Source organism: Schistocerca cancellata, chromosome 6 (assembly GCF_023864275.1).
Source record: "Schistocerca cancellata isolate TAMUIC-IGC-003103 chromosome 6, iqSchCanc2.1, whole genome shotgun sequence".
Lineage (NCBI taxonomy): Eukaryota > Metazoa > Arthropoda > Insecta > Orthoptera > Acrididae > Schistocerca > Schistocerca cancellata.
Genome location: NC_064631.1, coordinates 407,446,194 through 407,471,569, shown reverse-complemented (window position 1 = coordinate 407,471,569; position 25,376 = coordinate 407,446,194). Strand labels below are relative to the sequence as shown.

Here is a 25,376-nt window from a genome sequence, read left to right as displayed (position 1 = left end):
ATGAAATACTTCCAATTGTAGTAGATCATTTAATAAGTTTAGAAGAGAAACCGAGTTCATATTTCCCATCCCTCCACACCAAACAGTACAATTGGATTTGAAACCCATTCATGGAAACTTCAGGCGATTTTAGCTTAACATTAACAGAAGAAGAACTGGCAGCTATATCTACTGATCATAGACTGACGATTAAGCATAAGGAATTGTCTCTTGAAGCCCTTCGAATTTCTATAAAAGAAGAATGTGTGTCAATACCTAAAAAGGCTCTGAACATTTTACTTCAACTTTCGACGTCATATTTATGTGAATTAGGATTTTCTGCCCTCAACAAAATTAAATACAAAAAGAGAGGAACAGTTCAACGTATTGACGAGGAAATGAGAGTTTGTCTTTCACATATATCTCCAAACACTGAAGAAATCGTGAGGACACATCAGGCTCATGTTTCTCATAAACACTAGAAGGAGTGGACATAAGGCATCTTTCATTTGTTTCGCATTATTACTTTTCTCTATAATTTGAATTAATGGTTAGTTCTATCGCATTATTTCATTTCAATACATTTCACTTAACAGTTTCTCTTACCCTCCGTCTTGGCAGGGTAGGAGGCAACACGGCACTTTGCTGTCGCATTTGGGTGACAATCGTGCTTGATGAATCAATCTCTCACTTTTTATACAAAAATTATTTCTTCATATTGTGATAATGTATGTTTTTTTATCAATGTAAGTTGTATTTTCTGTAGTCTGGATGTGAAATTCAAAATAAAATAACTTAATTGTTATTTTATCACAGCATTTATTTCCTGTTTCGACTGTTGTAAAATATTCCTCAGAAATGTGTAATAGCGTGCCCAGAATTATTTGCGACCTTTTAAATGCACCTGAAGCTCAAAAAGTTTGAGAACTGCTGGTATAGGTACTAGATTTCATCTGCATGACAAGATGAATATTTAGAGAATACATAAAGTAGGAGAAAGATGAGAAAGTGGACGCTGTGACCAATTTGAGCATTAGATGAATCTCTGTGTGTCAGTAGGATGGCCACTAACCCGTAACTATTTGATATTGGAACTTATTAAATAATGAATTTCCAATTCCTTAACAGTCACAGTACACTTAACAATTTTCTTTTTCAAGTGTAAAGAAGGACAGCAATCAGTTGCAGATCTAGATTTTGACTAGAACATAGTCATCACCAATGCATAACCATGCCACGACATGAACATGTGACAATTGACACTAGTGTTTACACAGGAGAAATTACAGTTTTCTGTGACTGACTGCTGTCCTTTACATTTGACTATTCAATGGTCACTATGCACCATCAGTATCCAATGGATTCTAATTTAGTTAATTTTCTTTTTCACCAAACATGAAATTTCTCACACACTATATGCTCTAAGGCACAGGCTGGAGTGTTTCTTGTATGGATATCAGACAAACGAAACCATATTCTCGTGGAATATTGCCTCTTCTTGGTTCTTATTTTATTGCTTCAAATTATTTCTTGGAAATTTCACACTATTTTCCTCAGTTGAAATTCCAAATTTCTCTCAAATTATTTTTGTTTTGTTCTTAGTTACAAGTTAATTATTCTGTTGCCATACCACTTTTCGATTGTCATGTTTAAGCTAGGGGTGAAAATGAGATATAGAGCAATGAGGAGTGTGCAAAAATCGGACTAAAAGCGTGTTTGATTGAAATTCTTGATGGTTCCACACGTTTAACATGTAACAGTGCATCATTACAAAACTTTTTCACTACTTATCCCTCTTGCATTTAAGTTCAAATTTATTTTTCCTCATTTCATTGATGATTTGCTTTATATGAGGAACTGTGGTCATTATCCTGTTACAGTATTTGGATACTCCAACTATCTAACTGAACAAAAACTGAGGAGGATATTAATGTGTACATATTGAATACTCTCCGCAGTTGAGCTCAGGCGCAATGATACTCATTGCTACTCCGTGCAAGAAGGAGCATGCCGTGTTCCTTGTGATGGTGTCACATGGAATTTCCACACCCAATACAGCTAGACAGCACCAGTGAAGCCTTTGATTGTCCTCCGACTGCAGCATACACCAGAGATAGAGAGGGCAGCCAGCACTTGTGTGGCCTACTGGTTGTGGCACGAAGTCCTTGGGTTAGAATTCTAGTGTGGACAAAGTGTTGCTTTCACTGGAAGTGTTAGTCTAGCCTGCGATATATTTATCAATCAATAAAACTGTTTTCCGAGGTGTTTTGAATGATAAGGAGAGAAGGGACTTTTCTGTAATTGTTCCTAATTCAAGATTTTATCCTGGTTACCAGCTTATACCATTGAGAAGTCATTTGAGATTTGTGTATCTGTCTTAATGTATAAATTGACTGTGCTTCTCTGTCTGTTTAAGAAGCCCGCACATAATTGTGTATTCTTAGAAATTATTTAGTGCATGGTGTGGGCTAACTGGTGGTTGGGAGCACCAACAGCCTGAAAATATTGGCACTAGCCCAGTAAAACTGAGCATGCACCAGTTTACAGAACATACCTCATGCTCTGCGTTACCAAGTCTGGGTAAAAATTATTGGTTGTATTCATATTCCATGCAGTTGTCTTGAGCGGAGGTGTTAGTACTTTGTTAAGTTCTGTTATTACAACTGGTTTCCTCAAAAGACTCAGTTTGTAAGCCTCTGATAAAGGTAATGGCAGAAGTAAAGCTGTGAGAGCGGGGTGTGAGTCATGCTTGGGTAGCTCAGATGGTAGAGCACTTGCCCGTGAAAGGCAAAGGTCCCGAGTTTGAGTCTTGGTCCGGCACACAGTTTTAATCTGCCAGGAAGTTTCTCTGATAAAGGCTCACAACCTTGCGAATTTTTGAGAATGAATGCTGTGAGTCCATTAGCTCTGGCAGCCAAACTGTTTTACTGCAAATGTGTCAAGTTTTGTTAATGGCTCACTGCTGTAAACTCGGATTTGATGCTCTTTGAGAAATTATGTTTACTGAACCTGGTAGGTTTTAGAACCTTTAAGTGGGGAACGACCCATGAAAAAGTAAAGTAAATTACAGAACAAGTTATTTGTTGCTTAAGGGGCTAGAATCCTACAAGTCTGTTTAAAACAATTATGCTCAGATTAAAGTGGGCAAGAACATCCACAGTAATGTAATTTATAGATAAAGTTCTCAATAGTTCTAAGGGCAAGTAAGCAACACAACTGGCAACTTCCTGTCCAATACATTAGCCTTCCACAAATTCAATACTCCTAAAACCAGGATACACCCTACCTCATCAAAGGGAAGGCCATCTATGAAATCAATTACGTTATCTAACAATTTTACTGTAAATATTCCACCACATTTTTATGTATGATCAACAATTAAGTGTACATCCAATGAATGAGCTACCTAACTGTGGCCAACAGTTTGCTTGGCTTCTTTATGGAAGCATTTTGCTCAGCCTAAGTAATTGACTTTAAGGCCTGCTTAGCAATGTCTGCCATCTGGATCCACCAGGATTTTTTAACTCCCCACTTATTATTTGGTTCATTTTCTTCCAACTTTTGCTGTTTCCTGTCCTGAAGCTATCTCTACCCCATTCCTGTTTCCATGTCTGCTCACACTCTGCCTCCTGCATAAGTGCTACGTACTTCTCCTGTAAATACATTCCACATACATACTATATGTCTGAGCTGAGTCTACTTTGGTGCCAATATCTGTTGAGTTTTCTTTGTTCTGTGACATGTGGTAAATAGATGGTGGGTCTGAAACTAATTATGGCTAATTCATTCACATGAAATGATGTGCGCAGTATATTAAATGATTCTGGTGTATGTGTAGCACCACTTATTTCGTTGAGTCGGAGTTGCAAATGACAATACGATTAATTTTGTACTGAGACTATACTAAAAAGCAGAAATGTGCTATTACATGCCCCAAAATAGTATGTGCACGAAAGAAATCTCTTTGGAGTCAGTCATATGAAGTGCACGTGAAGGTAAATATTCAGAAAATTACTTTAAAAATTTGGCACTCCTATGTTTAAGAAAGATGAATAAGTAACAGCTACACTTACTTAATAGTGAGTACTGACTAATTCAAAAACATCTGGGTCATTCCATGTCAATTCAACCAATTTGAGAAAATGTTCCAGCTGACAGTCTCAGATTTGGCTGAAATTTAGCACACCAATGCTACCAAGTGTGGAGCACTCATGTACAAAATTTTAAGTTCCCCTGCCAATTAGTTCCAGAATTATGGCTTGTGAAAGAAAGTGGTGTGACCCGGAAATTGCAACCTGCATCTGGCAATCTATCTTCAGACCAAACTTCAGGTCTTAATAACTTTGGAACTATTCCGCAAGGTCCAGTGAAGTTTTTACAACCCAGTAACATCCACTCAGAGAACACACTATGAATCAAAACACCAACAACATATTTCTGAGGGAAAATAAAAAATTCCAAAATGTGATTTAAAAAATGTAATACGTTAAAAGGTACATATTGTAGGTGCCCTCTATGCCAAATATAATTCACTCAAAAAGGGTATACATTTTTTTTTGTGGTAAGATTAATGTGGCCTAAACACACACAGAACACATCTTGCCCATATCATATCAGTCACACAAACAGAGTTATATGCACACGAAAATACAAAAATTTGAAAAATTACCTGAAAAACATGGATTTTCTAAGTGTGGTAGCACAAAAGGGACAAGCGATATCCAAGCCAAATTTCAAACACTGCATAAGTAGACCATAATATCATATGTGGCAAAATTTCAACTTGTTATTGCAAGGCATCTGTGTACAATAAAAGTTGACAGAGCATATTTGGTTACGTTTCTTTTAACACAATTTAGCAAGTAACAGTGATGATGCAGACAGCTTGTTTCAGATAAAGCTGCAGCAATTGTTGGGAACCATTAGGCAACAGAAAGTTAAACAATGGTAGTTTTCAGCGACAGAATGAGTCATTGTTAGGCAGAAACAATAAAGGAAACAAGCAACAATTACAGGTTACTCATGTTTTTAAGATTCTAGTTCAGACTGGTCAGTACTGTGGTGGAAAGTCAGTATGGAGGCAGAAGAGTGTACTAGTGGTGCTTTTGTTCAAACAAGTTGCAGTATTGGTAGAGCACAAGCATCTGAATGTCATAAAACAACATATGGAACAAAATGTGGCATTCGCTTTGTACTGTATGATATGGATGAATCGGACCAAGATTTGTTGCTATGGAGATCCGGGATACACCCTGTGGGCACAAGAAGTACAGTTCCAGGAAACTTTCATGTTTGTTATCATCATATGAAAGTGTTTCTGGATAAGTATTCTTACCTTCAAAGAAGTTGTTTTGATCCATTTCAGATTCATAAGAAGACAGTGAAGTGTAGCCTCAGAGAAATAGATATAAAATTAGTATTGAAAGTGAATCAGTGCACGGGACTTAACATGAAACTAGGACAAAAGTTATGTTCCAGGCGTGTTACACTGCTGAAAAATGAAGAATATCCTGATGATTTACATGACAGTGACGAAGAGTATCAGCCACCTACAACCACAGCACATGAGCAATTAAATACTTCAATGACTGCTCTTGGTTTGTCTCCCATGAAAACACACAAAGTTGGGAAGAGAGACAGGCCCAGCTATGGTAGAAGAAAACTACAAGAAGCTCAAATGGAATTAAAACACATAATAGCTGACACACTAATGGTGGAAGAGGAAGAACTATCTGCTCCAAAGGAACAGGAATCATGCCAGAAATGCTCTGATTTGGACAAAATTGTGCATGATTTGAAAGAAAAATGTGCCATATCCACACGCCAGAAAAAGTAGCAATTCTTATCCTTGCACCTTCCAGCTGGTTTATTGACTACACTGCAAAGGAATTCAATGTTTCTACATATATGGTAAAGGAAGCTAGGAAAATAAAAGCAACCCAAGGAGTGCTCCCACAACTTCATCAGGCTTAGGGTAAGCAATTGAGTTCAGAAATAATGGTGCTAGTGTTGGAGTTTTATGAAAATAATGACTACAGCCGAATAATGCCTGGAAAAGACTATGTAACAGTGAAAATGGGAAATGTATGTGTACAGATGCAAAAAAGACTGTTGCTATGCAACATATCAGAACTATATGTAGAATTCAAGGAAAAGTATCCCAATACCAAAGTAGGTTTATCATCTTTTTTCAATCTTCGGCCAAAATGGGTTGTGCCTGTAAATGCAAGGGGCACACACAATGTTTGAGTATGTGAGATCCATCAAAATGCTAACTAAGCTGATGTTTGCTGCTATAAAGGATTATGGTCTGGATTACAAAGGTACAATGAAGCTGCTAGTGTGTGACATCAGTTCCTACCAGTGCATGATACACAGGTGTGAAAAGTGTACTGGTAAGGCAAATCTTGCAGAACACATGAATAACAAACTGTATGGTGAGCTCCTTATGGATGACGAACTTGTTTCTTATAAACAATGGACACACATGGATCGCACAATTCTTGAAACAAAGCAAAGTACAGTGGAAGATTTTGTTGAAATGTGTTGTCAAAAAACAGACTAACTGACCACACACAGCTTCACAGCAATAGCACAATCGGCTTATCTCCAGTTTTGTAAGGATAATTTGAAACAAGATGAAATTATAGTATTACTAGACTTTTCTGAAAATTATGCATTTTTAGTTCAAGATGCCATCTAAGGATATCATTGGGACAACAGTCAAGCAACTCTCCAGCCATTTGCGATTCACTATAGAGGTGAATCAGGTGATGTGTCTGTCATGAACCTGTGCATTTTTAGTGACTGTTTAATTCTTGATGCCATTGGAGTTCATGTCCACATTCGTGCTGTCATGGCATATGTGAAAAACAAGCTGCCTCACATACATTCTGTGCAATATTTCAGTGATGGGGCAGCTAGTCAGTAAAAAAAACTGTAAAAATCTCAAAATTCATGCATGCATTACCATGATTTTCAGATTCACACAGAATGGAATTTTTGCGCAACAAGTCATGGTAAAAATGTATGTGATGGTATTGGTGCTACCATTAAGCGCATGGCATCACAAGCTAGTCTTCAGCACCCTACAGAACGTCACATTCTAATACCTCTTCAATTATCTATCTGGGTACAGAAAAATATCTTTGGCATACAATCATTCCACGTTTCGAAAGATGAGGTGAAATCAGTCGAAGAGTTGCTAAAAAGCAGACTAGAACACGTTAAAACTGTTGCAGGCACAAGGAGCCATCATCACTTCTCTCCAGCGGACTCTGACAATGTGGAGATGAGCAAACTGTCCGGTTATAACTATAGGTTCATGCACAACATGTGTCTGACTCAGGATTCAGAAGCAAAAGCAGCAACCAGGTTGCTATGTTATTACTGTTAATGATGACAAATGGTACTTAGGATGTGTTGCAGAATGCTGCGAAGCAGAAGGTGATGTATTTGTGAACTTCATGGCACCAGCAGGACCAGCAAGATCATTTCATTGGCCACGTTTGGCCGACAGGTGTTGGATTCCTATCAAACATATTCTTATGACAGTTCCAGTTCCTACCACAGTGTCAGGAAGGCAATACAATTAGCCACTCAATGTACAGAGTACAGTAGCTAAAGTGTGGGAGAACTTCTGTTCGAAGCACAATCAAATGGTTTTTAGCAGTTAAGGTGCAGTAAACATTAATGATAGGTTGTGTTAATCTGTCTATATGTTGTTTCTTAGTGATTAAACAGTTGTGGGAGAGGATAAGAAGAGGCAGAACAGTTTACGATATGTTTTTACAAAATTGTGTTGTGGAACAATGGACACATCACCAAATACATCTGTCAACTTCCATTGTACACAAATGTCTTGCAATAACATGCTAAAATTTTGAGATATGTATCATATGGTCTACTTATGCAGTGTGTGAAAATTGGCTTGGATACCACTTGTCCCTTTTGTGCTACCACACTTAGAAAATCCATGTTTTTCAGGTAATTTTTCAAATTTTTGTATTTTCACGTGCATGTAACTCAGTTTTTGTGACTGATTTGGGCATGATGAGTTCTGTGTGTGTTTAGGCCACATTAAGCTTACCACAAAAAAAATATACCCTTTTTGAGTGAATTATATTTGGCATAGAGGGCACCTACAATGCGTAACTTTTAACGTATTACATTTTTTAAATCACATTTTGGAATTTTTTATTTTCCCTCAGAAATACGTTGCTGGTGTTTTGATTCATGGAGTGTGTTCTCTAAATGAATGTTACTGGGTTGTAAAAATTTCACTGGGCTGTGTGGAATAGTTCCAAAGTTATTAAGACCTGAAGTTGGGTCTGAAGATAGATTGCCAGATGCAGGTTGCAATTTCAGAGTCATGCCACCTTCTTTGACAAGTCATAATTCTGGAACTAATTGGCAGGGGAAACTAGTACTTTGTACATGAGTGTTTCACATGTGGTAGAATTAGTGTACTGAATTTCAGTCAAATCTGAGACTATGAGCTGGAGCCCCTGGTTGAACTGAGATGGAATGACCCATCTGGAGAAGCAGCTTTGTACTATTAAAGTTATACTACGCTCACCCTCCAACAGGTTCTTCTTCACTAAGCGACACCTCAACATTGGTCATCATATCTGAAATGCGTAAAATAAAATGTGAGATATATTTATCCAATAAACTATAGCAATTGAACAATACTGTTCACACACACACACACACACACACACACACACACACACACACACACAATGTTGCACACCTGTTTGCTTAAAATGCACATAAACAGTTTATGCCTTATAGAAATAATTTACCCTTACAGCAAACATTTCACTGCTTGCATTACAAGTGTGAGAAAGATTACTGCACCCACTCAAATGTCACTTTTCTCTGACAGTGACATAGTACCCTACCACTCAATTCCTCTTCATTTGCTACTGTGGTTTTCCCATAGGAAAAAATCCATGAGTAATATCCTGCGACCATGCTGATCTATGGATAGAATCTGGACTTACAATCCAATGATGAGGGTACCTCTTGTTCAGCTGTTCACATGCACATTATTTTCAACTTGGATGGTGCACTGGTCTGCTGAAGCCACACCATGTCACATGGCCGCTAAGAGCTTCAGTCTCCAACAGTGAAAACTTATCTCATATGTCAGGTAATGTACACCATGCAAATGAGATGACAGAAAATAAGGTCATGTTAGTTGATCTTGTAAAATTTAACACCACAAGTTGACAGATAATTATTAGTGATCAGGCAAGTATGCTGTAGTTATTTTCACTGTTCCAGAAGTGGCTACTACAGCAGATGAAAACATCATCATGGTTGAAGGATGTCTCATAAATGTTTGGCACTGCAGTGCTGCAACGGATAATGCATTGGCAGAACTGAATTCTGAATTTTGTTGAGAATGTTCACCAGCACTCTATGTACTGAGTAATCCAAATTCTCAATTTTCTGTCTGTCATGATAAATTTATTCTCATCCTTATATCTGCTGCAAAACTTTCCTCTGTACATTTGTTTGGTTTTATGGGCAATCATCATTCTATACCACACATGAAATGCATTTCTACAGCATCCTATAAAGCAAAGTGGAAAGAATAGATAGTTACAGCTTGGAGGAAGGGGTGAGCCACAGACAGGCACAAAGGAAAAGACTGCTAAAATATTAAGCTTTCAGACAAAGTCCTCCTCCTGAAATAGGAAACATGCTCACGACTACTGTCTCTGGGTGCTTGTGACTGACGTGCAAAGCAATCTGCTGAGGTGGGTGGTGAGGGTAAGGAGAAGAAATGGGGCGGGGAGGGGAAGGGACAGCAAGATGGAAGGTGGGGGAAGAGCCTGTGCTGCCTGTGAGAACATGAAGGGACATGGTGGGGAGAGGATAGGGCTGCTACTTTTAGTGTGGGGAGGCTGTAGTGGGACTAGGGAGGGGGCAATGGAGAGGGAGAGGAGAGAAGCAGAGAAGAGAAAAGACTAAAGCTCAAGTCATGTTGCAAGGCGGTCCTATTTTCATCCATTCTGTGCATCTCCCACCATTAACTGCTAGTAGCCAATAAGATTCAGAGTGGCTAGCCACGAGTTACAAACTAGACTGCGAGAATCTCACTACAATATGCTGCGCTGTTGGCGTATTTTGCAACAACGCAGTTTCATTCAAAGAGCAACCAAATTATTCACTCAGATGTCTATATTACTTTCTTGCAGCAGTATAGTTGTGAATGCGTATCTAGAAAGGTTTTAGTGTGATTTCCAAATGAAAATGTCAAGTGACAGCAATAAACGTGAAGTTCCTCACAAGCAACTTTAATTAAACTGCTTGTCTATGGAGTATCGTTTTAGTCGTGCAACTGGTTTCCCGATTTCCTGTCAGAGAGATGACTGTATGCAGCAATCGACTGAAAAAACAGAAGTGATATCTGGCATTTGCAAGGAAGTGTCACAGGCGCTTCTCTGTTCCTGATCTAATAAACAATATAGGAGACAATCTAAGCAGCACTCTTAAGACTGTTTGCAGATCATGCTGTGATTCCCTGTCTTATAAAGTCATCAGAGATTGAAACAAAATAGACAATGACTTAGACAAGATACCTGTATGGTGAGAAAAGTGGCAACTGACTCTAAATAATGAAAAGTCTGAAGTCATCCACATGAGTAGTAAAAGGAATCCGCTAAATTTGGTTTACAGGATAAAACACACGATTCTAATTTAAATACTTCGGGATTACTATTATGAATAACTTAAAATGCAACTATCACACAGATAATGTTGTGTGGAAAACAATCCAAAGACTGCAATTTATTGGTAGAACACTTAACAAAATGCAACAGGTCTATTAAAGAGACTACTTATGATTTTCCACCTTCTTCCGGAATATTGCTGTCAATCGTGGGGTCCACAGCAGATAGAATTGATGGAGGACATTGAAAAAGTTCAAAGAACGGCAGCTCATTTTGTGTTATCACGAAATAGGAAGAGAGTGCCACAGGCTATGGTACGTGAATTAGAGTGGCAATCTTTTCTTTTTTTCTTTCTTTTTTTTTTTTTTTTTTAAAAAAAAAGTGTTCTTTGTTGGAGCAGGGTCTTCTCATGAGATTTCAGTCGCCAGCTTTCTCCTCAGAGCCTCAGCTGTGGGTTGGATGCAATGCCAATGCCCACAACCTAGTGTGGGGGCAACAACGACACCAACAGTAGAAGTGAATGCCTTCTTGATTTTCTCTTGTGTAACAACTTGGAGGTCCTGAATAGGGGTGACAAACCTAGATTCAGGAACAGCAGAAGGGAAGAAGTAACTGACATAACCTTTGGTTCCATGGTTATGGCCAGCTATATCAAATATTGGCACGTGTCATTGGACCACATGTATATTAAATTCAAGGTTGAAATGGGAATCAGACAGACCACGGCAAATAGGAATCCCAGAAAAACTGACTGGGAGGCATATAGGAGGGACCTTGACTTAAGCTTATCAGAAATTAAAACCTTGACAAGGAATCCAGTAGAGTTTGAGGAAGTAGCAGATACTGTAATCTCTGCCACCAGTGACCTCGTACTAGGACAACTACTCAATCACCAAGAAGTGCACAAATAGGAGCATGTCTTGGTGGAACAACAACTTGGAAATGCAAAGAAGACAGGAACGAAGACTATTTAACCTTGTGAGACATAAAGGGCAATGGGCAAAATATTGTGAGGCCCTTGTCAACTGTAACCTTGAAATCAGACAAGCAAATGAGGCATCCTGGAAAGTACTCTGTGAAGAAGTGGAAGGCACGGCTACTCAAGCAAGACTTCACAAAATCCTCACTAGAGTACCAACTAATCCAGGAGGTACGTTGAGGAAGGAGGATGGGGAATATACAAAGACAGCACATGAAACACTGGAACTGATCCTCAAAACTCAATTCCCTCAATATGCTCTGGCAGATAACACAGACCAGAATGTGATCCCTGAGAGACAATGGTTCTCAGACATTCGAAGAGAGGACTGGGAATCAGCCATGGAGAGTGTCAATTTGAGTAAAATCCAATGGCTGGTGGGAACATACTAACCATTAACCATTCAAGTCACCTGGCACAGATGGAATCTTCCCAGCTCTCCAGCAACAAGCAGGAGAGAATCTTATAAGAGTCCTGTGCAGGTTATTCGGGGTTAGCCTAGCAGCAGGAATCATTCCCAATGCCTAGAGGAGAGTGAAGGTTGTCTTTATTCCAAATCCAGGGAGAATTGATCATACCACGGCCAAGGATATGAGACCAATCAGTCTGTTCTCCTCCATTCTTCAAACATTGGAAAAACTGGTTAATGTACATGCTGGGGAGAGGAGGCTAACTAGGGCTCCTCTACATTCAAATCAACATGCACATCAACCACATAAATCATGTGAGAAAGCTCTCCATCAACTGATTGGGAAGGTGGAGAAAGCACTTAAACTTACAGGAAATAGCCCTCTGCATCTTCCTGGACATCGAGGGAGCTTTTATTAACACAACCTTCGATTCCACATTTAGGTCAGCAGAGGTGCACGACCTAGGGACCACTATAGATGAATATCAGGGTTTTAACGCTTTATAATATTTATTAAACTTACAGTTATAAATGATATGTCATATGAAAGAGCAACTCAGACAGTTTTACCAAGAACCTTATAAATGTTCAATGTGTGCACCATTTGTCACATGGCACACATCAAGTACATAGCCGAGTTCTTCCTAAACGTTGATAAATGTGTTTTCAGTGATTGTAGCAACAGCTGCTTCAGTCCGGTTTCTTAATTCAGAGAGGTCTGCTGGTAGCGGCGGCATGTACACACGATCCTTGATGAAGCCCCAAAGGAAAAAATCACTTGGCGTTAGGTCGGGTGAACATGGGGGCCATGCAAAACAAGCCGTGTCATTGGGCCCCTTGCGGCCTATCCAGCGCTTGGGTACAGTGAAGTTCAACCAATCACGTACTTCGCTATGCCACTGAGGTAGTGCACCATCTTGCTGGAAAATGAAGTTCTCTGGTTCATCTTCTTCCAACTGAGGGAAGAGCCATTGCTCTAATGTATCTAGGTAAGAAGTGCCAGTTATAGTAGCTTCACCAAAAAAGAGAGGCCCATAAACTTTCCGCCAGGATACAGCACACAAAACAGTCACTTTAGGGGAATCTTGTTGCATTTGTACCACCTTGTGAGCATTTACTGAGCCCCAGATGCGCACATTGTGAGTGTTAACACGTCCACTAAGGTGAAAGGTTGATTCATCACTGAAGACAAAATGATCCAGAAAATTTTCATCGTCATGAAACAACATTTTGTTTGCGAAGTTGGCATGTAATCCATGGTCAGCCAGCTTTCGAGCCTGTAATAACTGTAAACAGTAAAGACATAGTTGTACGTGTTTTCTTAAAACTTTCCAAACAGTCGACACGGGAACTTTTAATTCATGACTAGCCTTCCAGACGAATTTCTTTGGGCTATGAGTGAACAACTCTCTCACTCGCTCAACAGTCTCTTCACAAACTCTTGGTCGTCCCGTGCTCTTCCGCTTACAAATCTTCAAATTGATGATACCATCTACGAATGTTATAATCACTTGGAGGATCACAACCGAACTTCAGCCGGAACACACATTGCATAGTAACTACAGATTCGGTCTTTGCAAACTGCAAAACACAAAACGCTTTCTGTTCACTAATTGCCATCTCCGCAACTACAGTTTTCTAGCGGATTGCGGCGGAATCATTGCGCGCTGCACATGCACACAGGTCTAAACACAACTGTTTAAGTTGCTTTTTCATTTGACATATCATTTATAACTGTAAGTTTAATGTAATAAATATTATAAAGCGTTAAAACCTCTATATGTACGTAGGTGGACTAGGGTCATGCTTAGTGGAAGTAAGGTAGAGGCCACCATGATGAATGAAAATATGGTAATTAACACCACTAGAGGTTGTCCACAAGGAGTAGTTTTGTCCCCTTTATTGTGGAATCTAGTGGTGAATGAGCTCACTGAGGAACTAAATTCCAGCAGATGACCTTGTCATAGTAATGCTTGGCAAATTTACTGACAGTCAGGTTGGTTGGTTGGTTGGTTGGTTTAAAAGAGGGAAGGAGGAGAGCAAACTGTGAGGTCATTGGTCCCTTGCTCCCAGTAAAATAATTACACAATGGAAAGAAGAAAAGAAAAGAGATGTACAGCACAAAAACAAGAGAAAGGAAGAACCAGAAGAACACTACTACGGACAAGAACAGGTAAAGAAAACCACAATGAGAAGCAAGAAACAGGTAAATGGAGTAAAAAGAGAGCAGATGATTGTGGCTGGCTGGCCACGACAATAAAAAGGAAAAGCCAACCACTTTGCGACACATTAAAACATCCACCCTCAAAGCATTAGAGATGACAACACAAAGGACATGCGCTAAAACTTATATAGAATGATAAAACCCACCATTGCGTATAAAACGTAAAACTAAATTAGCCAAGGAGGCGTTGTCAGCTAAAATTAATGGCAACAAGTGCGTCACAGGGCAGCCAAAGAAGGACAGCTCACCAAGATATGTGCCACTGTCAGCCGGGCATCGCACCGACACTGAGGTGGGTCATCACGGTGCAGGAGGTAGCCATGTGTCACCAAAGCGTGGCCAATGCGGAGCCGGCAGAGAACCACATAGTCCTTGCAAGAGGCCCGCATGGAGGACTGCCACACATTCGTACTCTCCTTAATGGCACGCAGATTGTTGTGCGTGCTGAGGTTATGCCATTTCGTCTCACAAAGCCGCAAAACCTTGTGGCGTAGTACTGAACGTGGGTCAGGTGCGGAGAAGCTGATCTCTGTAAGTGGTTTCCACACAGCCTGTTGACAAGCTCGTTGCCTGGGATTCCGACACAACCTGGGGTCCCGACAAATACCACTGAACGACGGGACCGTTCCAGGGCATAGATGTACTCCTGGATGGTCGCTATCAAAGGATGATGAGAGTAGCACTGGTCGAAAGCTTGTAGGCTGCTCAAGCAGTCAGTACACAGAAGAAATGCCTCCCCAGGGCATGAACGGATGTGCTCAAGAGCATGAGATATAGCTAACAGCTCGGCAGTGCAAACACTGCAGCCATCGGGCAAGGAATGCTGTTCAATATGTCCTCCACGGACGTAAGTGAAGTCGATGTGAGCATCAGCCATTGAACCACTGGTCTAAACCACTTCGTGGCCTCAGTACTTGTCAAGAATTGAGAGGAAGTGGCAGCAGAGACCCGCGGTGTTAACTGAGTACTTAGGGCCATGTGAAAGGTCCAGGTAAAGCTGTGGCCTAGGTGTACACCATGGAGGTGTATGTGAATGGACCTCAAGTATAGGTGGTAAAGGCAAGGACTCCACTTCAGAAAGAAGGGGACGGTGATTCGGATGCTCAGGAGAACTACGAATGTGTGCTACGTCACTGGGCAGCAGTTGTGCATGCCTAACCTGCAATGGAGGCACTCCGGCTTCCACAAGGACGCTAGTCACCGGACTCATCCTAAAAGCTCCTGTCTCTAGGGGAACACCACAGTGGTGCACTGGATTGAGTAAACGCAAAGCTGAGGGCGCCGCCGAACCATAAACCAGACTCCCATAGTTATGGCAGAATTGAACAAGGGCTCTGTTGAGCTGCAGCAGTGTAGAGCAATCTGCACCACAGTTGGTGTTCCTCAGGCAGCAGAGGGTACTGAGGTGCTGCCAGCACTTCCACTTAAGGTGACGAAGGTGAGGAAGTCAAGTCAATTGGGTGCCAAAAACCAGTCCTAAGAATCGATATGTCTCCACTACAGTGAGTGGATCGTCATTAAGGTAAAGTTCTGGTTCTGGATGAATGGTACTATGCCGACAGAAGTGCATATCACACAACTTTGCGGCCAAAAACTGGAAACTGTGGGCTAGAGCCCATGACTGCACCTTGTGGATGGCTCCCTGTAGGCGTCGCTCAGCAACACCAGTACTGGAGAAGTAGTCTGCATACAGAGAGGGTGAGAGGCCGGCCCTACAGCTGCTACTATACCATTAATGGCCACTAAAAATAGAGACACTCAATACAGAGCCCTGCAGGACCCCATTCTCCTGGATATGGGGGGAACTATGGGATGCACCAACTTGGACACGGAAATTACGAAGTGACAGGAAATTCTGGATAAAAATCTGAAGTGGGCCTCAGAGACCCCACTCGTATCACGTGGCAAGGACATGATGGCGTCAGGTCGTGTCATATGCTTTTCGTAAATCAAAAAAAGACGGCAACCAGATGTTGGCATCTAGAGAAGGCTGCTCGGATGGCAGACTAGGGACACAAGATCATTGGTAGAGCAATCCCGGCAGAAGCTGCCCTGACATGGAGCCAGTAGGCCACGTGACTCCAAGACCCAACCCAACTGTCGACACACCATATGTTCCAGCAGCTTACAAAGAACGTTGGTGAGATTGATGGGCCGATATCTATCCATAATAAGTGGGTTTTTATCAGGTTTGAACACCAGAATGATGGTGCTCTCCCACCATTTCGATGGAAAGACACCATCGCACCAGATCCCATTAAAGATGACGAGGAGATGTCGCTTGTAGTCAGACGAGAGATGTTTGATCATCTGACTGTGGATCCGATCTGGTCCAGGAACTGTGTCGGGGGCAATGTGCAAGGGCACTGAGGAGCTCCCACTCTGTAAATGGGACGTTATAGGATTCACTGTGGCGTGTAGTAAATGAGAGGACTTTCCCTTCCAGCCACCGTTTTAGAGTGCTGAAAGGCTGGGGGGAAGATATAAATTGCAGACAGTTATTTCCTGTGTTGTCCTTATTCTGACAGCCATGGCTTCAAGAGGGGTTTGAAGGGGCACAGGTTCACCACAGATTAAGTTCAGGACATAAACGCAAACTGCATCTGATGCACTATTACAATTGCTAGGGTTCCTGTAGTATCCCTTATAACTGCGGAGGGCAGGGGTCCGTATTGCTGGGAACCAGGTTTCCTGGATAGCATTGCAGAAAGCAGGTGTAAAGCTTAACATTTGCCATAGCTCAGCCAGGTGGTGGAAAAAACCGCCACAATTCCACTGGAGGATGACATCATTGTGAGACTGGGAAGTCATGGAACATTCAATGAAGCAGTTTACATCTCAGGGATACTTGCTGCCACCGACCTTTTGCCTGAGCAGTCTATATCCATTTTGTCTGAGGGTCTGGCGAGATCTAGGTCCTCAGCAGATGCCAGAATCTCCACCTCATCCGCAGACATAGAGCTTGGAGGTAGCAGTGGTGTGGTTGCCAATGCAATTCTCTTGGACTTGGGGACCTTCTTTTTTTTATTTCTCTCGCTGTTCCTTGGGCTTCCCTGACTGGGAGGACTTCACTGATTCAGTCTCCTGGACTGAGGATGAGCGTGAAGCCCTGCGACAAGCTGCTTTTGGACTTGTCAGCCACTGCCGGGTGACATCTTTTCCCACTAACAGAAACCTGGGAACAGAGTGACCCAAGGGGCCTCTATCTAGCGAGAGCAGCCAAAGAAGTTTTATGCTTCTCTGGTATAGAAGTGGGGACGGACGTCCCCAATGGTTGGGGGTGGGGGTGGGGAGGTGTTGCTCCTGAAGTAGGTGGTGCAGGAGCAACAGGGAAGTAAGTGCCTCCCACCATCAAGGGGGCAGGTGAAGAGGTGACTGGGGCTGGCAGAGCTGATGGGGCTAGAACTGTTGTAGCGGAGGCGTAAGATGATGTCGTGCATACTGGATGTAGGCGTTCAAATTTCCTCTTAGCCTCATGTCAGTCGGTCCAGGGTATTTTACTCCATGATTTTCCTTTCTTTCTGGGGAATCCTGCAGACTGGCGAGCAAGGCGGATGGTGCTCTCCACAGTTGACACAGATGGGAGTCGGGGGACGTGGAGTATTGGGATGTGATGGGCGACCGCAATCTCGACATGTGATGCTGGAAGTACGGCGGGAAGACAGATGACCGAACTTCCAACATTTAAGGCACCGCATTGGGGGAGGGGTATGGGGTTTTACGTCACAGTGGTAGACCATCACCTTGACCTTCTCGGGTAATGTATCACCCTTTCAGGCCAAGATGAAGGCACCGGTAGCAACCTGATTATAGCTCGGACCCCAGTGGACATGCCGAACAAAATGTACACCTCGCCGTTCTAAATTGGCGCACAGCTCATGGTCAGACTGCAAAAGAAGGTCCCTGTGAAATATGATATCCTGGACCGTATTTAAGCTCTTACAGGGCGTGATGGTTACAGAAACATCCCCAGCTTGTTACAAGCGAGTAACACCCATGACTGAGCAGAGGATGCTGTTCTGATCAAGACCGACCCAGATCTCATTTTGGACAAGCCCTCCACCTCCCCAAACTTGTCCTCTAAATGCTTAACAAAAAAAACTGAGGCTTCATCGTCATGAAAGATTCCCCATCAGCTCTCGAACATACAAGGTACCAGGGCGAATAAGAGCTGCTGCCATCCTTATCCTGATGTTCCTCCCATGGTGTGGCCAGGGAGGGGAACGATTTGGGGTCATACTTCTATGCCTTGAATTGAGCCTGTCAACACTTAGAGACTGCTAGTGTTTGACCACCACCAAGAGATGACATACTAAGCTTCATCGCGTGTCATCCACCCTGATGCCACCCACTCTGAACAGGGGCCCTCCCCACGGGCGCCACGCAGCCGCAGCAAAGGCCGCCTGGCAGGACGGCCATTGCCGGGAGTCCCGATGCCCCAAGGGGATGGGCATCTACCCCTTGGCATACGTTGGGAGTTAACGGTGCAGGTCTCAGCAGTGTTACCATCGTTCTACTAATCTATCACACAAAGAAATTCAGGTGCACTGACAACATGTGGAGCTAAGTCTGTTGGCATGAAAAGTTGCACCAACGGACTTAGCTCCACATGTTGTCAGTGCACCTCAACTTTTATGAGTGACAGATTACTAGAACGACAGTAACACTCACTCACAGTTCAGTATATATTTAACAACATATTACGATGCTATAAGCGTCGTACTCATCGGATTATGTGGGACTCTCTCACAGTCAAAAGGCTGCATTTTGACGACAACATGTACTCATGTCAGATAGTCTTATATTCTGACAGAATGTAACTTTTGCAGTGTTACTTGAAAATGACTATGAGGCCGAAATTGCAGTCGTAATAATACACATTTTATACAGTCAACGGCGACTTTGATGTATTTTAAGAATTGTGAAAATACTTTGCTGGCACCCACCTAATAGGGAGGAATGTTTATCATAATAAAATAAGAGAAATTAGAGCTCGCAAGGAAAGATAAAAGCATTCATGTTTCCTGCGCACTGTTCGAGGGGGGAGCGGTAGAGAAATACATGTAGCTTGAAGGTGGTTCTATGATCGCTCTGCCAGGCACTTAATTGTGAATTGCAGAGTAATCAAGTAGATGTAGATGCTTCACAAATGGTCGAGGAGGTTTATGTCCTGCATTTATAACTTCTCCAAATGTGAATCTGAAAGCGATTCTATTATTGACATTTTGAAGACTCAAGAATGAACTGCAGAAGCACGTGTCGGCAAGAGAACTGTAAAGAGAATAGTAAACAAGAATGTCAGAACTGCAGAATCCTCACAAAGATTTGTTTTTGTGTCACTTGAAAATCATCAAAATCGCATGAAACCTGTAAGGCAAATAGATGGTTTTGACAATGATGTTTTAAAGCACTACGGGGCTGAAAAGTATACAGGGTGTAAACTTTCAATTGACAAACCAGAATAACTCGAAAAATAAGCTTCACATGAAAAGATGCATAGAATCCAAAGTTGATTATTTTCAGGGGGACATCTGCTGGTGCTAAAATTAGCCCGCCACCCCAGCGCCCTGGGGGTGGGGCGGGATGAAACTTAAAAATTTCAAATGGGAACCCCATTTTTTATTGCAGAATCAGATTCTACATAAAAAACTATGTACATTTTGTCTTAAACATTTGTTTTGATTCTTGGTAGTTGGTGCTGTTATTCAAGAAAATCCATGTTCTCATTTTTGCATGGAAAATGGTTACAGATAAATAAAAATCACTTATTTACTTCGTAAATTTTGATTTGCTAAAACTAAAACTCTCCCTCTCTCCCCATAGGGCGGGGTTTGAGAGAGAGAGGAATTAAAGAGTTTTACAAATGTTGACCAAAATACTAATTTTTTTCCGCAGATTTGGATAAGTTGTGTGTGTTTCATGGTCATGAGGCTGCACAACTTTTAATTATCAAACAAATCATCTCATTAGCTAACTAACTAACCAAACATCCTACTTACTAATGAGTGAACTCATTAACTAAAAATGACTCGCAAACCTAATTTTTAATTAGATTCGGAGTAATCATTCTTGTTTGTTGAGAGTCTCACAACTGGGGTGCTCAGTTAATTTGAGTCTTTTAATTTTGGGTGTAAAAACGTAGAAATGACATTCATAAATTTATTGACTAAAATCACATACTTGTTCACACCTTTACTTTGTTTCGGAATATCGCGGCTGTTACGTCATTTACATTTTTAGAATTATATATGATAATCAATATCCCACTCAGCCCTAATCGATAATCGATGCTCTTATCCAGCCCTTGCTGATGAGTGGCGTAATGTTTCGGAGTGCCACCAATAGGTGGCGCAGGGACGAGAAATCCACCCTTTCTTGTAATAAGACTGGGCTTTAGAAATTATAAGTATTAATGTAATAAACACACTGTATCTTTTACCCATCTGAGCATTCAGACAGCAATACATCATTTATAATGATTGTCTTTTAGGTGACTTATGTTTGATTACCTTGTGTGACTGCGTTCGCGGCTTATGCTCGCTACCAGTCGTGTTTGACGTTGAGTTAGTATTGCTAGGCGGAATTACGGTGAGCGGGTCGTTTCTTGCTCATAGAAATTCTAACCTGCCTTTCTCACCACCCCCTATCTTTCCCCTCTTGAGATTAATAGGTGGCATATGTCATTATGAATTATCTTTCTGTGGACGAAAAAGTTGAGATGGTGAATATTTTTGGAGAAAGTGAGAGAAACTTAGACGACGCAGTCACGCATTATCTGCAGCGTTTTCCTGGGTAAGTGCAATTGTGGTCCTGTTTTGTTAGAGTTATTAAACAATTTACTGCATAAGGTAGTGTGAACCAGAAATAAAGAACCCGTGCAGCTACTATTTGTGGAGAGAACAATCAAGTGGCAGTTCTAGCTGCTGTGGCTCATAATCCACACACGAGCACAAGAGAAATAGCAAGGCAATCAGGAATTTCACACATGAGTGTTTGGAAAATCCTGAAGCTCCACAAATTTCATCCATACCATGTATCCATGCATCAGGAACTACATGGCGATGACTTCCAAAACCGTCTTTTGCCAGAGTACTTTTATCCGATGAGGCAACATTCACAAACCACGGTGAAGTTAATAGCCATAACATGCAGCACTGTAGTGAACAGAACCCACACTGGTTTCGAGAAGTCAACCATCAGCGACCTTTGTCAGTCAATGCACTTCGAAAAAACATGTGGTTTCAACATGATGGTTGTCCAGTGCATTATTCATTAGTAGCGCGCTGTACTAGATCGACTTTACCATGGTCGCTGGATCGGCAGGGCAGGTCCTGTGAATTTGCCAGCCAGATCACCTGACCTTATCTTGCCAGATTTTTTATTATGGGGTTATCTAAAAGGTATCATTTATCAGGAAACGCCTACCACTCCCGAAAACATGATGCAAAGAATAAGAGATGCTTGCGCTGCAATTACACCAGACATGTTATCAAGATGTGTGTGCAGGGATTTACAGCACGAGTCAATAAATGCATTGAAGTTGGAGGTCATCACTCTGAACATTTGATTTCATAAAATGGTGAGATGCAAGGGATTTACAGACAACAAGCAGGCCGAAAGTGAGAGGCGAGGGGACTCACTGGAAACAAACACCCCAAAATTAATTTACTTACAAGTATTTGAAAATAATCAACAATAAAAGAAAACAAATTGTTCCTTTTCAGGACCACCAAATATTAAACGGGAATACATTCATCTTTAGTTAGCGAGTGGGTTAGTCTTTACCTCAATTAGTCTTTTAGTTTGTTTACTCTGTTAGTCAATGAGTTCACTCGTTAGTAAGTAGGGTGTTTGGTTAGTTAGTTAGCTAGCTAGTCAGATGATTTGTTTGATAATTAAAAGTTGTGTGGCCTCACGACCAAGAAACAAACAAAACTTATCTGACTCTGCGGAAAATATTAATATTTGGGTCAACATTTGTAAAACTCTTAATTCCTCTCTCTCTCAAACCTCATCCTATGCGGAGAGAGGGCGAGTTTTAGTTTTAGCGAATAAAAATTTACGAAGTAAATAAGCGTTTTTTATTCATCCGTAAATATTTTCCACACAAAAATGAGAACTTAGATTTTCTTGAATAACAGCGCCAACTATCAAGAATCAAAACAAATGTTGAAGATAAAATGTACACAGTTTTTTTTAAATGTAGAATCTGATTTTGCAATAAAAAATGGGGGTTCCCATTTGAAATTTTTAAGTTTCCTCCCGCCCCACCCCCCACCAGCAGATGTCCCCCCAAAAACAATCAACTTTAGATTCTACACATTTTTTTTCATGTGAAGCTTATTTTTCGAGTTATTCTGATTTGTCAACATAAAATTTACACCCTGTATAAGAAGGGAATACCCAATATCACAAAAACTTGTTGCAATTATGCCTGAGCAAATTGGTTTCGAAGGTAGCAGTTCGTAAGTGTAAAGAATTATTAATACATTGGTTTTAAACATGTTAAGAAGAGAGTTTTTAATGGAAAGAAGAGACACAGAAGCAGCACTAAGAACATTTGTTATAAAGATGCATGATACAAGAGGAGGAGGTAGTTCTACAGTGTATTAACCTTGATGAAACCAGTGTTGCCAACTCTTAAAAAACGTTCCCCCTAGCATCCATTCGAAATCCCCCTAATTCTTCCTTCAAACCCCCTAAAATTCCAAATAGGCATCTGTGTTTGACAGAAACATTGAACTATTAAAAAAAACATTCGGGTAGGAAGAAATGATGATCTTATTTACATAGTCTTATTTTAAACAATGCAACTTACAATCTACATACCCTATTATGATAAACAGACAATGGCGAATTTTTTCAACTAATTCTTTGTGATGACGTTCATTTATATAAAATAGACATTTTTATGTACCGTATTTACTCGAATCTAAGCCGCACTTTTTTTCTGGTTTTTGTAATCCAAAAAACCGCCTGCGGCTTAGAATCGAGTGTAAAGCAAGCGGAAATTCTGAAAAAAGTTGGTGGGTGCCGCCACAACTTGCTTCTGCCGTCGAATATATGTAGCGCTACACGGGCATGCTTTGTTGGCACAAAGATAAATACTGGCGCCAAAACCTCTGCGTCAGTAAATAAATTAAAAAAAAAAAAAAAAGGTGGAAGACGAGCTATTTTCTCCGCTCCCGAGTTTCGGCCACTACATTTTCGTACATTATCCAACGAAGTAAATATAAATTCCGTATTGTTCATCTTCGAATGTAGCAGCATTTCAGTGTACTACGAAAATCCGACTGGCAAGAATGTTTGGTATGTTTGTCAATATGGCCAACTCTAATGTCCTGAATTGTTTCCTATCTGTGAGAAGAGATGATTGCTAAGAGGAACTTTTATAAATTGTAAATCACATGCAGTATTCTCGTCACCATAAGAATAATACGCAAATAAACATTTTGCCATGTATTGTTTCATGTTTGCTGCTATTTCATTTAAATCCTGTCTGCCTAATAAACTACGAAACTAGAACAGCAAACGCGGATGAATAAACGTATCATGTCATGTTTATATTCGTATTATTCTTATGCCTAATAGTGATACAGTCAGAAATGAAGCACGGCAATTGACAAGATTTTTAAATCTAAGATGACTAATTTCTGTGTAGAATGTAATGTACTAAAGAGGCGCCTGCAAACGGAGAAAAATTTTCGCTAAACTCTCGTTCAGAATATCTTCTATCTATTATTTGGTTCTTGTTGACCATTATCAAAGAAAGCAGCAGTGTAAGTAACAACAAAAAGCAGTTTCTTGCCATTGTTTCGCTAATGAGACGATTCCTCTCTCTCTCTCTCTCTCTCTCTCTCTCTCTCTCTCTCTCTCTCTTTATATATATATATATATATATATATATATATATATGTCTGCTTGTGTCTTGTATGTATGGATGGATATGTGTGTGTGTGCGAGTGTATACCTGTCCTTTTTTCCCCCTAAGGTAAGTCTTTCCGCTCCCGGGATTGGAATGACTCCTTACCCTCTCCCTTAAAACCCATATCCTTTCGTCTTTCCCTCTCCTTCCCTCTTTCCTGATGAGGCAACAGTTTGTTGCGAAAGCTTGAGTTTTGTGTGTATGTTTGTGTTTATTTGTGTGTCTATCGACCTGCCAGCGCTTTTGTTGGGTAAGTCTCATCATCTTTCTTTTTAAATATATTTTTCCCACGTGGAATGTTTCCCTCTATTATATTCATATATATATATATATTTTTTTTTAAAGTGGCAGAAGCGCGCACAAAAGCAAGCCATGCCGCAAGCGGAGACAGGCCGTAAACACGCACTATCAGAATGCGACAAACAATACATGACGCAGTACAGAAATGCATTTTCAGCTTAGAGTGACGTAAACACCTATAACAAAGAAAACTGCGCAATCAATTCAAATCAGACGAAGCACGTGGAAAAGGAAGGGTGCCAGTATAAATACGGATGGAACACCTGACACATAACAATGGCTACCTGGTGATGCTTAATTGCAAAGCTTACGACTCGAACCAAACTACTGTAGCTGTATCGTCATTCATTCGACCCAAATTGTGTCTCATATTACAATGGACCAACTTTGTTTCGATTTGGAGATGCGGCCTATAATTTTTCTCTCCCCTTGAATTTCGAGTCTCAAATTTCAGGTGCGGCTTAGATTCGGGAAATTTTTTTTTTCCTTTATTTCGAGTCTCATTTTTAAGGTGCGGCTTAGATTTGAGTGCGGCTTAGATTCGAGTAAATACGGTAAGTATGTGTGATTCATGATTTGAAAAACTCAGTAATGCTATTTGTTAACTAACTTAGGTTTAGTAAATCTGAAAGTTAAGACAATAATGATAAGGGGGAAAAAAATAATGCACAGTACAAATTCTTCTAATTTAACATGAAACAAAAATATTTCGGGAATGATAAAAATGTGCTCTCATTTAGCCTTACAAAACATTGAATATTTCGTCAAATGCTTGAGTATCATGTTGAGTTTTACTATTGCCTGCATGTTTGTGATCATACATATTGACGCTGAATAATTCAAGCATACGAGTGGATGGAACAAATCTGACACAC

General features: G+C 40.8%; 1 protein-coding gene across 1 annotated transcript in view; it reads right to left on the bottom strand.

The window, feature by feature from the left end:
• Positions 1 to 25,376, bottom strand: part of LOC126191494 (uncharacterized) — a 63,852-nt gene that overhangs the window by 20,102 nt on the left and 18,374 nt on the right. Inside the window, exon 4 of the mRNA XM_049932384.1 lies at positions 8,558 to 8,609. Within this exon, the coding sequence (XP_049788341.1) occupies positions 8,558 to 8,609 (52 nt within the window). The remainder of the gene's footprint in view (positions 1 to 8,557; positions 8,610 to 25,376) is intronic.